The sequence below is a fragment of the Camelus ferus genome, chromosome 2 (genome assembly GCF_009834535.1).
Source record: "Camelus ferus isolate YT-003-E chromosome 2, BCGSAC_Cfer_1.0, whole genome shotgun sequence".
In the NCBI taxonomy this organism is placed as follows: Eukaryota; Metazoa; Chordata; class Mammalia; order Artiodactyla; family Camelidae; genus Camelus; species Camelus ferus.
Genome location: NC_045697.1, coordinates 41,715,136 through 41,729,034, shown reverse-complemented (window position 1 = coordinate 41,729,034; position 13,899 = coordinate 41,715,136). Strand labels below are relative to the sequence as shown.

Here is a 13,899-nt window from a genome sequence, read left to right as displayed (position 1 = left end):
TAATGCGATGGAAAATATCCCAGATCTTCCGATGCTGATTCACTAAGTGCACTTACACACAATTAGACAACATGGCAACACTGAAAGCAGCGGGTTTCTTGTTTCATTGCTTTAAGGGAATGATAAAAACGGAATCGTTCAAGGCACACCACTAATTTGAAAACATTATTATTTTAAAAGAAAGTAAACAAATGAGATAAAGATGTGTTGCTTTAACCACTTATTTTTAAACGGAAAGATCTATTTACTCTGAAGTTTCGAGGATACGGATTATGCTGTATGTGCTGTGCTTGTCTCCTACCTAGGATGCACAGATAGATGTGCAATCAATGTTTTCAGAGCGAATGAATGTCCTACTTAAGAATGTAGCTCAGAAGTTGAATTCAGTGCAATCTTCTTGGAGCTTGATTTGCACCAAATCTGAGTTTGCAATATTTTAACATTAAGGAAGAAGCTATTGCTTTTTGAAAATCTTCCTTTTATAAAACAAGTACCTTAATATTACTAATTCTCTTAGTCCATGTGAAATAGTATTTGGATTAAAAAACTGATTTTGTGTATAATTGCTCATAGACAATATTTTCACCAATGTGAATATAAAATTGTTACTGGAAGGCAAACTATGAATGATACACTTTTCTAGGCAAAGCGTGGAGAATTTTTAAGATGAGTAACATTTTGCACCTGCTTCTAAGTTGCAAACAATATGGACTATTGGGTAAACAGAAAGATTCCAAACAAGATGCAGGGAAGGACAGTGCCAGAAGTCCAGTGACAAGGAAATGAAGCCACCTATTCCACGGAGTGAAACTTGAGTCCTCTCAATTGCACTTCAGACTTGTTTTACATTGGGTTTTATACTAGGATAAGCATGGTTTTAAAGCATGGGAAATTCCAAAGGGGCAATGGACTCTTCTTTGTGTGTGTGCCATCGCATTTCATGTGCTTAAGAACTGTCCATTTCTATAGCTTGTTTTCAGTAACTAAAACAGAACACACTGGTCTGAAAGGTTGAGCAGATGGAATTCAGTCTGGAGCTGAGGGAGATGACTTGCCACATTCAGCGGTCCCTGACATGAACTGATCTGAGACGGTGGGACTTTCAGTATGCTTCGCTACTTGCAAACATTTTCCAGGCATGCCTTTCAAAACACTTGGAGGAAAGGCATGCAAAAGGTAGCAAAGACCATTCTGGTAAATCAGCAACATTAAAAACCTCTACCTTGGATACAACGCAGTGCAGCTACTGAGCAAACGAAATTCTCCTTCTAGGCTGGTCATTATATAAGTAGTTGCAAAAAAAAAAAAAAAGGTAATTTTCAAGACACCTTTCTTCTCACTACAAATTGGATCAAATTTAACCAAATATATGGTAACTAGTATGCACCAGTAACTCCTTCTGACCCTTTCTTCCCATAAGCAATCTTGTGCAATGCAATTTCCCTTCTTAATACTGTATTTTCAGGTACCTATATTAGGCCACTTTTGAACTTAGTAAGAGAGTAAAGATTTGTGGTTCAAATTAGAATGGAAGCTATGCCAGAGATAACAAAAGACTTTTGGTTTCTATTTTTCCTATAAACAACAAGATAGGGTTGTGTTAACTCAAAAGAATAGGTATTAAAAAAAAAAAAAGAATAGGTATGTTTACCTTCCAGATTTTCTAATAGTTAACTAGTCAAATAAAATTGTTTTATTTACCAAAATAGAAGGACCATTCCTCGACATTGTCAGATAACTTCCAGCATAATTAACACAGGATTCAGTGATCTTATTAAGCCACAAAATCATATTTTTAAAATGCACCAAGCAGTTTGAGATATTAAGGTTGGCTTCCATGTAGACAAAAACAAAAACACAAAAACCTTTACCTTCTCTCTTAAGTAGTAATTAAACCGACTAGGAATTCTGACAAATTAACAGAGGATATTTAACCCTGTTTAACTCACCTAATGCTCCCAGAAAATTATTTTTTCCTCTTCATCGATTTTATACCTTAAAGGACACTTACTGAATTGCAGATGTACAGCCAGTATCCCCGGACAGAAGTGAAGGTCATTTTTAGAAGAACCCAATCTCAAATGAAAGCATAGCCTTCTACTTGGTCACATGCATACTGTATCCTCATTACCCACAGTGAGACAGTAGGTCATTCCTCATTCTTTTTTTATTCCTGGCACAATCAGACCACACCAGGAAATTATGTGAGATGCTTCAGAGATACTGTCAGGACAGGAAACCCAAGACAATGAGCAGCACGACAACCAGTGGCAACAGGCAAACTCCAACAAGGTCTGGGTTTAGATTTGGTTTTATGTTACTGGAAGCAGATTTGCTCTGGTTTTTAATAATTCATAAGAAACAGAAATCACAATGCACCAACTTAGTACCCACCTACAAAGAGTTCAAAAATGCCGAAGTTCTCCCCCCATTCGCCCTCTTGTTCCACCAACATTTTGAAAATAAAGGGAAACAAACAAACAAACAATGAAAAGAAAAAGAGAGTGAGAAAGAACACAGAAATGATTTAAATAATTTCAAATCCTTCTTAAACATTACGGAAGTGCATTTGATCCATCAGGCTGACTTGCTTGGCTCTCACCACTAAGACCTTGCAAAGGAACTGGATGTGCACAGTTCTGCCTTCCAGGGTTGATCTAGCGCCATAAGGGTGAGATGTGTATGAATCTGTGTGTGTGCTTTAAGTTCATTTTATAAATACAATTCTCCTCATTTGTAATAGTCTTTGAAGTCCAATCATGCAGAGTAACAGGCAGGTGCAAGTTAGGTCTTGTTGCAAGATAGACATGGCAAGGTGAACAGTTTAATGCTAACCAGGGGTGGGAGATTTGTGTCCATTAGAATATACTGGCCATTGGTCCCACATAATCAAAAGTTAGACACACAGGAGTCCACATGTAAACAGAGACTATCCATTTCAGCTTGCTGACCAAGGAAATGGGTCAAAGTGAGCCATTTCAGACAGCGAAAAGAACTATCCAAGTGCTAAAGGAAATAACAAAATCTTGCATTTTAATCACATGGAAAATAATTAATATAACTATTTACAATGTAACTTGTTTGTTTTTCTTACAGAAAGGAGTTTCCATTCTTGGTTCAATGATATCTGTGGAAAATGTCAATCTTTCACAATTAAAACACATGTGGGGTATTGTGAGTGGGGTGGGGGTGCGGATTCCTCTTCAGACCCAAAGTGGTTGGGATCAAAGATTCCTGGGGCAATTTTATCCCTTTGTCTGAGCTACAGAAGATAAAATTTTCAGCAAAGCTGGCTGACAGCATTTTTTACAGAGCATAATACTTTTAAGATTTAGATTGTCATATGTTAAGAGAATGAAATAGAAATAGATTTTGCATAATTTAGATTTTGCAATGACTATTTAAAATTCAAAATCCACTTTTGCCTATTGCTTTTTCCCCTGGCAGGTCATAAAAGGATTTCTGTATTCTGACCTACTGCTACTTACTCTATTTGTCAAGGCTTGTTTTCTGATTAACCAGTCAGCTGCTACCAGTATCCTTAGGTAATCATTTTCTGATAATGATAACAGATTGAGAAAAAAACTATCCAGCTTCTAGACCCTCAATTCAATAGTTTACTCCAACTGGAGGGAACTGACCAGGAGCTGGTCCACCTGTGGGGTACATTCCCTTTAAGCTCAGTCATCAAATTCTTGAAGATGCAAGATCTTCATCAGTTTTTATTCCATGAGAAGTTTGGTTGTAAGGTCAACATGTCTCTTTCTATCACACTGGCCCAAAAAATACATATGAAAATACCAAAGTGGTCAGGGTGATTTGCCAAGCTCTCCCAACAATTTGGTTCCTCCCGCACATGGGCAGACAGCCACCCCTCCCACAAAACACTATGAAACATTTCTTCAAGGATCCCCGTGAAACTAATTGCCCTACAGGAAGTGACAGAAGGTTAGGCCTCTTAGAGTGCCAATTCCACATTCCCCAAAGGAACTTCAACCACAGGCAGACCTTCACTTTTTCCAAGATTATAGTCCAGGTGACCTGAAACTTCCCTCCCTGAAAAGCAAGAGAGTCTTTTGGAAGAAACAGTTGACTATACAGGATATATCTGTTTGTTTGTTTTAAGAAAAGACAATGCAGAAGACAATATATTCTGTGAGTTTGGGAATAACATAATCACCTTCTGAAGATGTAATAAAACGGACCCAAGATGGTGAAGGATTGGTGGGCTTTTGAAATGGTATTTCTTTTTGTTGGCACATCGCCTGTCTTGCTTTGATAATCTAGGAAAAAAATCAACCCCAGAACAAGTCAAGAAGCCAAGCCTTAGCTCTATCTGTATGTGATACTTCAATATGAAAGATTTGTTCCATTTCTTTCTTATCCGTAGGGAGTTCTGGCTCAAGGTAATCAGCTCCCAAGAGCCATACAACAGGAGAGATCAGATGAGTAGAGTTTAGGAAAAGCAGCAACAGCAGAGGAGGAGCACTGGCTAGTTTTTGCCTGGTTTAATCTGAGTGGAAAAAAAAAAAAATCACTTTGGCCAACACGAGACATAGCCTAACATCAAGCACTTCTAAGATGCTGGCTGGAGACGGGCTTCTGTCTCCTGATGTCATTTTGTGACTGATGAAACGCCCCTTGTGACTCACCTTCCCAGCTGCCTGCTATCTGCGCTGAATCCCATGTGTTTAAAAAGCTGAGAGTGGAGATGCCGCGGCATAGCAAGAGAAGAGCAGGGAGGAAGGAAAGAGCGAAGAGTGTGGAGAAGACAAGCCGCAAGGGGGTGGGGAGCTGGGGGAAACGTGACAGGAAGGAAGAAGAGAGGGCTCCCAGGAACGTGGAAGCATTTTAAAAATCAGGTCATCTGCAACATTAACCAAAACCAATGGCAGCCAGATGGAGAAACCGGGCCACTTTTATTCCAGAAGACAAGCTGCACAGTTGAGTGTTTTTCCTCTGCATTTTAAACAAATGACCTCTCGTCACGACGCCTGCTGTGTGAAGCAATCCCTTAAACGGCAGCCTCGCCCCGTGGCGGTGGTGGGGGGTTGACTCTATTGCTTGAGAAGAGACAGACGCAGCTTCCCTAGTGTTGTGTTTAAGGCAGTTTTCAGGGCTGCTGGCGTTCTCGGCTGCTCTGTTTTCAAAGGGGCTCCGTTGGTCAGTCACCTCACACTCATCACCACCCACTCCCTGCGTTTCACTTCTTCTTCCGGTGAAATATCACCACACGGGGCGGGGCGGGGCGGGGGGAGCACCAAAGTGGTCAGAGGGCGAAGAGCGGTGACGGATACTCCGCCAAAGTGAACGAGAAGAGACGCCTCGACCTGGTCCCCATTATTGCTGTAAATAGCCGGGGTGTTTCACAGTGCCTCCTTCCGGGCCCGGGAAAGCACTTCCATTTAACTTGAGCTAAATTTAGGAGATTTTCAAAGCATTGACACAAATGCCTCATGGCTTCTAAGACACTCGTATTGCTAAAGCTGTTCAGCAGCAGTAACTTATGGGCAGAGTTATTGCTGTCACATCTACTCCAAAACTCAGACCATCAGCCCTTCTTGGATGGTTCAAATTTATGAGGAGAAACAAATAAACATGATACAGCAGCCGTGTTAAGGAGCTGAGGAACCCCTGACGAATGTCTGGGAAATATCTTCAGAGACTGACCTGAGGATCACCCTGGGCTCTGGGTATTTTTTTAAGTTGTTTTTTTTTTTTTTTTTTTTTAATTCCAGAAGAGGGAAGTAATGCTTCTTCTCAAAATAAAACCTTGGCAAGTTCTAAACCTAGAAAGTAGCACACTCATGAAAACACAGCCCACAATCTGAAAATCGCCTGGGTATGCTCGCCTTCTGTTAAGGATATCGTATGGAGACCGTTCTCTCCGTTTCAGGGAGGGGTCCTCACCATCAGATGTGAACACGTAACCCTGCCTCACCAACTGCCACTCTGTCCAGTTGTGACATAAAATGTGTAAATGACAAATGGGGTCTCCTTTCTAAAATATGTATGCCATTGTTTCCTAGTGTCTGGGTAATAATCTTTAAGTCTTCCTCCACACCACAACCCTAGTCTCTAGTCTCTCCTACACACTCGCTACCAGAGAAAAGACCCTCAGCTTGTATTCCTACCTTCTAAAGGTCAAACGATGTAGTACCTGGAAACTGGTATCCCCTCCCACCCCACACTGTTCATAAGCATCACATATGTTCCTTCTACAAATTGGTATACAGGTGCCATTTAATCAGTTCAAGTTTGGAAGCTACATCTCCAAGGGTCCAAGAGAGCTCACTCCCCCCATAGTCCCCCCTTACATGTTTTCTTATAAGACATACAGCTTAATCAATTAACAAACTAAATAGCTTATATACTGGCAATATATTACAGATGGGTTTAAGTCAGAGTAGTAGATCACATGAAATGGACCATGTGGTACCCCAGTGCGTGATGTCTCGGTAGAGCCCTGAGGGACACTGACAGTAGCATCTCTAAGTAAGTAGTGCTGTGTGAATACAGACACATGCGGGTCTGTATCTACATCCATCTGACTAGGCCAAAAGGAGCAGGTAGATGCAAGATAGAGACACACACATGCTGGACGGGGCCACTGCACACCTTGTCATGCCATTTGAAAGGGCAATTACAGGTCACTGGTTTTGCAGCCATTAAAATTACACTTTATGGAAAAGGCTTCTCTAATTGTGTTTGATTTGCTTTCTGTAGTAAGCATCATTGGAAGAAGACCAAAGCAAGAGCAACTAGAAGTTAAATAGACATTTGGCTTAGCTGCATTACAGAACTCTGGAGAAGAAGCAGGCTGAAAGATTTGTTTCAATTTTAGGCTTGGATTCTCTCCCTTGCTGTTTTTCTTGTCAGTGAGTGTCTGCATTTGTGTGTGTGCATGAGTGTCTGCGTGTGTGTGTTCCATCACATCATCTCCTGAAGAACGCCGGGTTTCGCAGGCAGGCGGCTAGTCACCTGCAACAACCCAGGGGTCCTGCCGAAGCTTCCAGGCTGCTGTCAGTGTCAGATGCCAGGGTCTGGTCGGTGGACATGGAGGAGATGTCATTGACAGACGAGGACGGAGGGAGACTCTCACTGCTGTTCACTGCTGCACCTGTGCTAAGAAAATGAAGACCCACATGACTAAACCTGGAACTAGACTCGGCTTCATGTCACTCAGGATGCAGGCATGGCAAAAGTGATCGGGGCTGTCTGGCCCATCATTCATTCGACACGCCTTCATAGAACAGCTAACACAGGAAGTTTTAAAAACAAAATCATGTAAGCCTCCTATCCCAGAAATGTGGGCTCAGATGAAGCCCAGAAGTCAGAATTACTTGGAGGCTACAGCTCTAGAGAAAAGTAGGGGTACTAAGTAAATACGATTACACAGTCATTAATAGAACACCAAACTGAAAAGCCATATAGAAAAGCCATGGAGAACTGTTGATGAAAGTTACTATAGACCAGAAGAAGCACAGGAGAAGCCGGAGCACACCTCTCGGTCGTGCGTTTACTTTCAGCAGACTTGCATTCCTGGGAGTCTACAAATAAGAACTCTGAATTATTAACTTAGAATAATTCGCAAAACTTTTAAAATGTATCTGCTATGTGGGAATATGAATATTTTGAAACTCTGAGAAGGAACTTGCTCATAGTAATCATTCAGTGAAAACTTGCTGAGCATCAGTAGGTTTGAGGACCACAAAAGAAACTGAGCCAGAGGCATTGCAGAATGTAATTAAACCAGAGCACCCTGGACAGAGTCCACTAATTTTTTTCTCTTTATAGATTCTTTATACTCAAGCAATATGGGTGGTGAAATGCATGCTTTGTGAAATAGTTCACTATTAAAACTATCTGTAGTATAAGCATTTAATAAAATAAGAGATGAGGAATTCTCACTAAGTCGTATCTAATGTGAGCAAATATAGTGTGCAAGATATATTTGGTGAAAATCGTAAATACAAAATAAGTTACAGTAGTGTTATCACTGAGACCTAATAAATCAGAAAAAAATCTCATGAAGTGGAGAGGTTAACACAATCTTTTTGTTCCTGGGGTGGACATTTCCTACCTGTGGAAAAAATGTGATTAAAATGTGACCGTATCTGGAAGGAACCCACACACCTAAACTAAGACAGATTACATATATCTTAGATGCTTTTTAAATTTTTATTTGTTGATTATAAATATGTAAATTATGAGAAATGTGAACAAATACAGGAAAAAAGATAACAATGTGCACTGATATTAATGATAAAAACTATTAAACTTTTAGAATATTTCTTTCTAGTCTTTTTGCTAGAAAGTATCTCTAACTTGATCATTTAATATATATCCTTTTGGATCCTGATATTTTCATATACAAAAAAAGGTTATGCATTTTTCATGTTCTTTAAACTCATAAAAGTATCATTACCTCCTAATCTTAAATCTCTCTAGATTTTTAAATCTCTCTTGCTAACATCTTCCTGTAAATAATTATACTCTCATCAGAACAATGCATAATGTAAAGCTATCTGGCTTCAATTTATTCCAACCTTACTTAATTATATCCTTTATACATATGGTCCAGAGCTAGCTCATTTCCTCTCACAGTGTGTACCAGTAGATTTCATATGCTAGCAAACAACCCTTAATTACACATTGCAAATGCCCAGTTCTGCTTTTCCCCTTGATTCTACATTAAATTACACCAACATGCTCGTGTCCTTTCATCAGCTTTGGTCTCTAGTAATTGAGCGTCACTGTGCCGGGCTTCTCAGAATCATCTTCACTTTTTCCACATCATTATTAAAGGGTGGAGATTAAAACTAGACACAGGATTCTAATAAAGGCTCAATCAATTGTGAGTCATAAGAGTGAGCTTATGATCCGCGCGTCTCCTGGATGGTCTATCCCTACACTATGAATGCTTTCAAATCACGGCACTACATTTTAGATTTGGCTTTGATTTGAAATATAAAATACTGCCCACGTACCTTTTGTAAGAGCTTTATTAAGATATAATTCACAAATCTAATTTGTACAATTCTGTTTTTTAGGGTACTCACAAAGTTGTCGCAACAATCACTGCAATCAATTTTGCAGTGTTTTCATCTCCCCAAATAACCCCATCCTCTATTTCTTACCACCCAGCCTCTGGGCAACAATTAACCTACTTTCTGTCTCTACTCTTGCGTGCAGAATAAGTACTCGATTTAACAAAACACTGAGTATCTTTTGCGTGCACTCGTCTTGAGAGGTTCTGTGAGGGAAAGCACATTTCTCCCTGTGATGAAACCGGTGGAACTGCTGACCTAGCTCTGGAAGGGAAATCATTTGTTGTCAGCGTCTTCTTCCCCTTTGGCTCATCAGCTGACTTTCTGTAATTCCTGTCTTCTGTGTTGGAATGGTCCTGCTCTTTATTTTTATCAATGTTGAATGCAAATTGTTGTTGGCATTCAGTTATTCAAAATTCAGAATCTTTATCAACTATATTTCTAGGATTCCACAGACTATTGTTCCTGATTTGTTATAGCACACATTTATTTTTAATGACATAAAAAAATGTGCTTCTGTATCTCTTTTTCTATTGTCCTGTAACAAATGCCTTCTTGACTAGAGCTACCTCTGGTCTTACTGGATGAAACAGAAGAGTCCAGACATAGATTCTGGCTTCAAGTTGTTAACTTACTGTCAAGCAGTTTGTGACAATTTCTCAAACAGAACTGAACTGAACTGAATTTGATTATAATGTCCACTTGCCCAGGATACCCTAGCAATGTGATAAACATACCCCTTCTTTCAGAGAAACCAATAAAGATACACATTTAGAAAATGTTTTACCATCAGTAAAGCATATTTTGTCAATAAAATGACATTAAAATCAAATGAAAATACTAATAGGGCTGCAATAAAAAATACCAGCTATTTTCAACTTTCCTGGAAAAAAAATAGGTTTTATGGAAAGAAGGAACTTATGATGATAAAAATTCCTCAGCTAGAAGTTATGTAGCCAGAGGTATTCATTATTTCAGGGGAAAATGTTGTTCTATTTTTTAAAGGAAGTTATTCTCCTGACTCATCTAAACACAAAAAAGTAGGCACAAAGAATTAGAAGAAATACTATAATAAAAAAATCACAGAGATATAGTTCCTTCTCTTTGTTCATAATCTTCAGCTTTGATTGTTTGGGGCTGAGGATTTTAGATAAAAAAAAATTATTGGATTAAATCAGCAACTCTAATTGGGAGGGACACACTACCAGGGGTGCAGAATACGGAGGGGATGGGCCTATATATTAAAATCACCTAAAGAGCTTTATCTTCCATTTAGAGACTGAAAAATTTCTACCCATCCTGATGTTAAGCATCCTTATTTCAGTGATTCACTGTCACTTGTAGGAGGCTTACTTCTCAGGTGGAATGGGGGTGGTGAACAGACTGAGAGTTTTGTATTAGATGACTTCCTCATTTGTTCTAGCTCCAACATGTTATGATAAACACTTTTGGAAGAAAATTAATTTCTATTCATGGACTGCTATTCTCTCAGCAATCTTCACAAATCAATTCAGAAAGCAAGCAGCCCTGCTATTCTTGAAAATAAATCACTACTCAAGTGAAATCAGATAGCAGAAGGGAGTACAATTATTTATTTAGAAATGTATCTGAAGTTCAGATTTATTTCTTATTGATATACAACAATTCCATCAATAAATTTCAAACGTATGTATTATTCTACAAATGCACATTTAACTTCCTATTTACATTTTAAGAGCATCACTGAAGCATGAGTTTGGGTATTAGAAGAATTTCATCACTGAGAAACTGCATTAATTTATTCCCTTGCTGCCTGGTTCCCAGCGTTGCCATGACTGAACATTAAGGGAGTCTATGTTGTAATATTACTCCATTCTAGCTAGTTACAAAATAAAATATGATATACAACCTTAATGAGAAAAGGTGAATAGAATGAAGAGTACAGAAAAAGCTGACTTTTCCAGCTTTCTTAGTAATTACTTTTTCTTTCCAGCATAGTTTACTGCATATATACATATCATACACACACACACACACACACACACACACAGAGTGGTGTGCCAATAAAAATCTGACAATTGACTCTCCACAGGGAAAGAATGCCTGATTTATAGAGACAGCCAGTTTCTATGTCTTAATCCTGCATGGGGGATTTCAAGTTACCAATATGAGGTCAAAAAGCTCCCAGTGGATGTACACAAGGGGCTCTCATGAGCCGGCCGAGCTGCTCCAGCACGTGGCCGTTCTACGTCTCTACACGATGCACACACATGTATCAGACATAAGTATGTCATGACATTATATCATACGTATGATTTCTCGAAATTAAGCCAGGAATATTTCCTTTAAAATCATGTAGTGAAAGACTGAATTCACAATCACTTGAACTATAAGTTGTTTAAGCCAGCCAACTGTAGTTTTGAGCATGTGTATGAGGTAGATAATGTAGTACTGTTACAGGGAGTTGGAATGGTTAAAAAATGGTCTGGCCTTCTCCCAGGCACAGAGAACCTAAGTGGCATATTTTAGAATTAATCATTAACATATTAAGCTAAACAGGCCCGCAAAAGAAAAATCCGGAATATACATTTTCCAAAATGAGTAAATCAAATAACCACCTGAAAGCAGCAAACCTTTATCTAAAGCATAAACAAATGCAAAACGCTACAATCCCGTCCTGAATTCTGTCTTTGGAATAGGACAAAGAAACATGCTGAGGGAGGGCCTGAACAGTAACTTTCAAATTAATAAATATTTATCAAGCTACTATGATGTGCAAGGCATAACACTTACGTACCACATGGTACCCAAAGATGAATACATACAGCCTTTCTTCTCAGTAAATTTACAGTCAAATCGGGTGATAAGACAACATTCAACATACAAGGACTAGTAGGACCCAAAGGAAAGAAAGTTCCTATTCTTTGGGAAGATGTGAAAAACATTTTGGGACAAGGTGGTATTTGATAAGAGAACAATTTGAATGGGCAGCATTCCAAAAGGTGGGGGTCCAGTCAAGTAAGACAGCCATAATCCAGGACCTTAGAATGGGTGTAGTGTAAAAGGTGGGAAAATATGGACTATATTAGAGAAGGCTATTGGAATCAGAGAGAGGTTTCTAGGCTGACATTACAAGTGATGCAAAGCCTTTGGAGGCATTGGTCAGTGGAATTCTTGATCAAACCTATAGACTGAAGTTTGGAAAATTACTTCAGGAAAACTCCAATCATAGTGGTGTTAATGGAAAAGGATGACGGCAATTAGATGTACGGCACATAGCAAGCAAAAATTTTAGGATGTGTCTGTCAATCACAAGGTGAGGATAGAGTAAAAGATCAATCGGGGTTTCAGGCTGGAGAGGCTGAGAAAATGGAGTTGTCATTAACAGAAATGGGAAAGTTGAGAAAAAATTTATGCTGAGCGAGTGAACAGAGCAGGTGTGTTTGATTTTAAACAAATTGAATCTGAATTGGCAGCAATCTCATGCATCCTGGCCCAATATTCTAATTTCTCCACAATAAGGTTATATTCATCATTAAATAATTTAGTAGACTGCATTTATTTTCCAGTCCCTCTGGAAACAACAAACTGCTATGTAAACTGGTTTTGGCTTTATTCACCTAAAACGTATTTCTTGCAAACTTAAAAGGATTTACGTGGTGGACACTTGGGTACTTGGGTCCATCTATCCAGAGAGTATAGAAATTGTATAGGTCAATAGCCTTAGATACTGTTCAGGAAAATTATCTTGGGATTAGTGCAAAAATAAATAACCGCGTAACCTTTCAATATCATGCTTAAGCACTTTTAACAAGCCTTCCTAAGGGTCGTCTGACTGTTTTGCGGAACATAACTTTTTTGACTTAAGATTCTCGATTGATTAGGGTCCACGTGTTTTACAACATTGTAAACTTGTAGAAAACTGATTAAGTAAAACTCTGTTTTTTGGGTTTTTTTAAAATCCTGCCTGGTAGAAAAGACAACCACAAAAATAGGTTTGGTTGCCCTGTAAGACACTTAGAAGTTTTGATTTAATTTCATAATCTTACTTTGGTATTCTTTTTTCCACAGACTACATAAATACTAATTTCTCATATCTTCACTGATTTAAACTTTGTCATTCTGCCATTTTCCCCATTAATGAGTTAAAAGCAACTTCTGCCTGTACTCACTTCTTTTTGCACAAGAATTACGGTTTTAATGATTAAAGAATTAGGTGTTGATTACATACAAACTTTCTTTACCAACCATTTGAACCTTTCTTCATATGGCAGCCCACTCATCCCATCCCTTTAATGATTAATTGATCTCACTTGTACCATCCCTAATCACCATGTTGCCTTCCCTGAGCTGTACAATTTGCAAAAAAAATGAACCATGGGAACAAGAATATTTTGTCAAAGTGCTGTGAAAATAATGAAAAGAAAATTGGAGATTTTCATGTCATCAAAGATTAGCTGCCATGGAGATCTGGTTAGGCTGGAGGGGAAAGTGGAAGAGGAAACAAGCAGAAGATGGGGGTGTCCTGCAGTGGGTGGCATGATTCTGAGCTCTTTGAAAAACGGAAAGGAGATGCATTAATGATAATTTGAGCTATAGATGAGTAGAAGAAACTCTGCTAGATTTATCCAGTCCCAGTCCAAGAAGCTAGGTCACCCTTCACTGGATCTTGGTATTTTGTCTTCTTAATAATTATAGGAAAATATATTGGCCATTATGGGAATTCTTAAGCAAAAGAATCTTTTTGCCTTAGCAGGCACCATGTTGAGACTGTTGGATTCAGTCTTGGGGTTCTTTAATCAGCAGCAGATAGAACATGCAGGTAAGTTAGAAGCAGCTTCTACAGACTTGTATCAATATGGATGCAAGA

General features: G+C 38.9%; 1 protein-coding gene across 18 annotated transcripts in view; it reads right to left on the bottom strand.

The window, feature by feature from the left end:
* Positions 1 to 3,007: 3,007 nt before the first annotated feature.
* Positions 3,008 to 13,899, bottom strand: part of MAPK10 (mitogen-activated protein kinase 10) — a 441,743-nt gene continuing 430,851 nt past the window's right edge. For 17 of the 18 annotated variants that reach the window (XM_032498595.1, XM_032498590.1, XM_032498619.1 and 14 more), the window contains one exon: positions 3,008 to 7,120. In XM_032498595.1, the coding sequence (XP_032354486.1) occupies positions 6,978 to 7,120 (143 nt within the window). In that variant the 3' untranslated portion in view covers positions 3,008 to 6,977. Of the gene's footprint in view, positions 7,126 to 13,899 lie in introns of all 18 variants that reach the window. The other variant, XM_032498677.1, reaches the window with a different exon arrangement.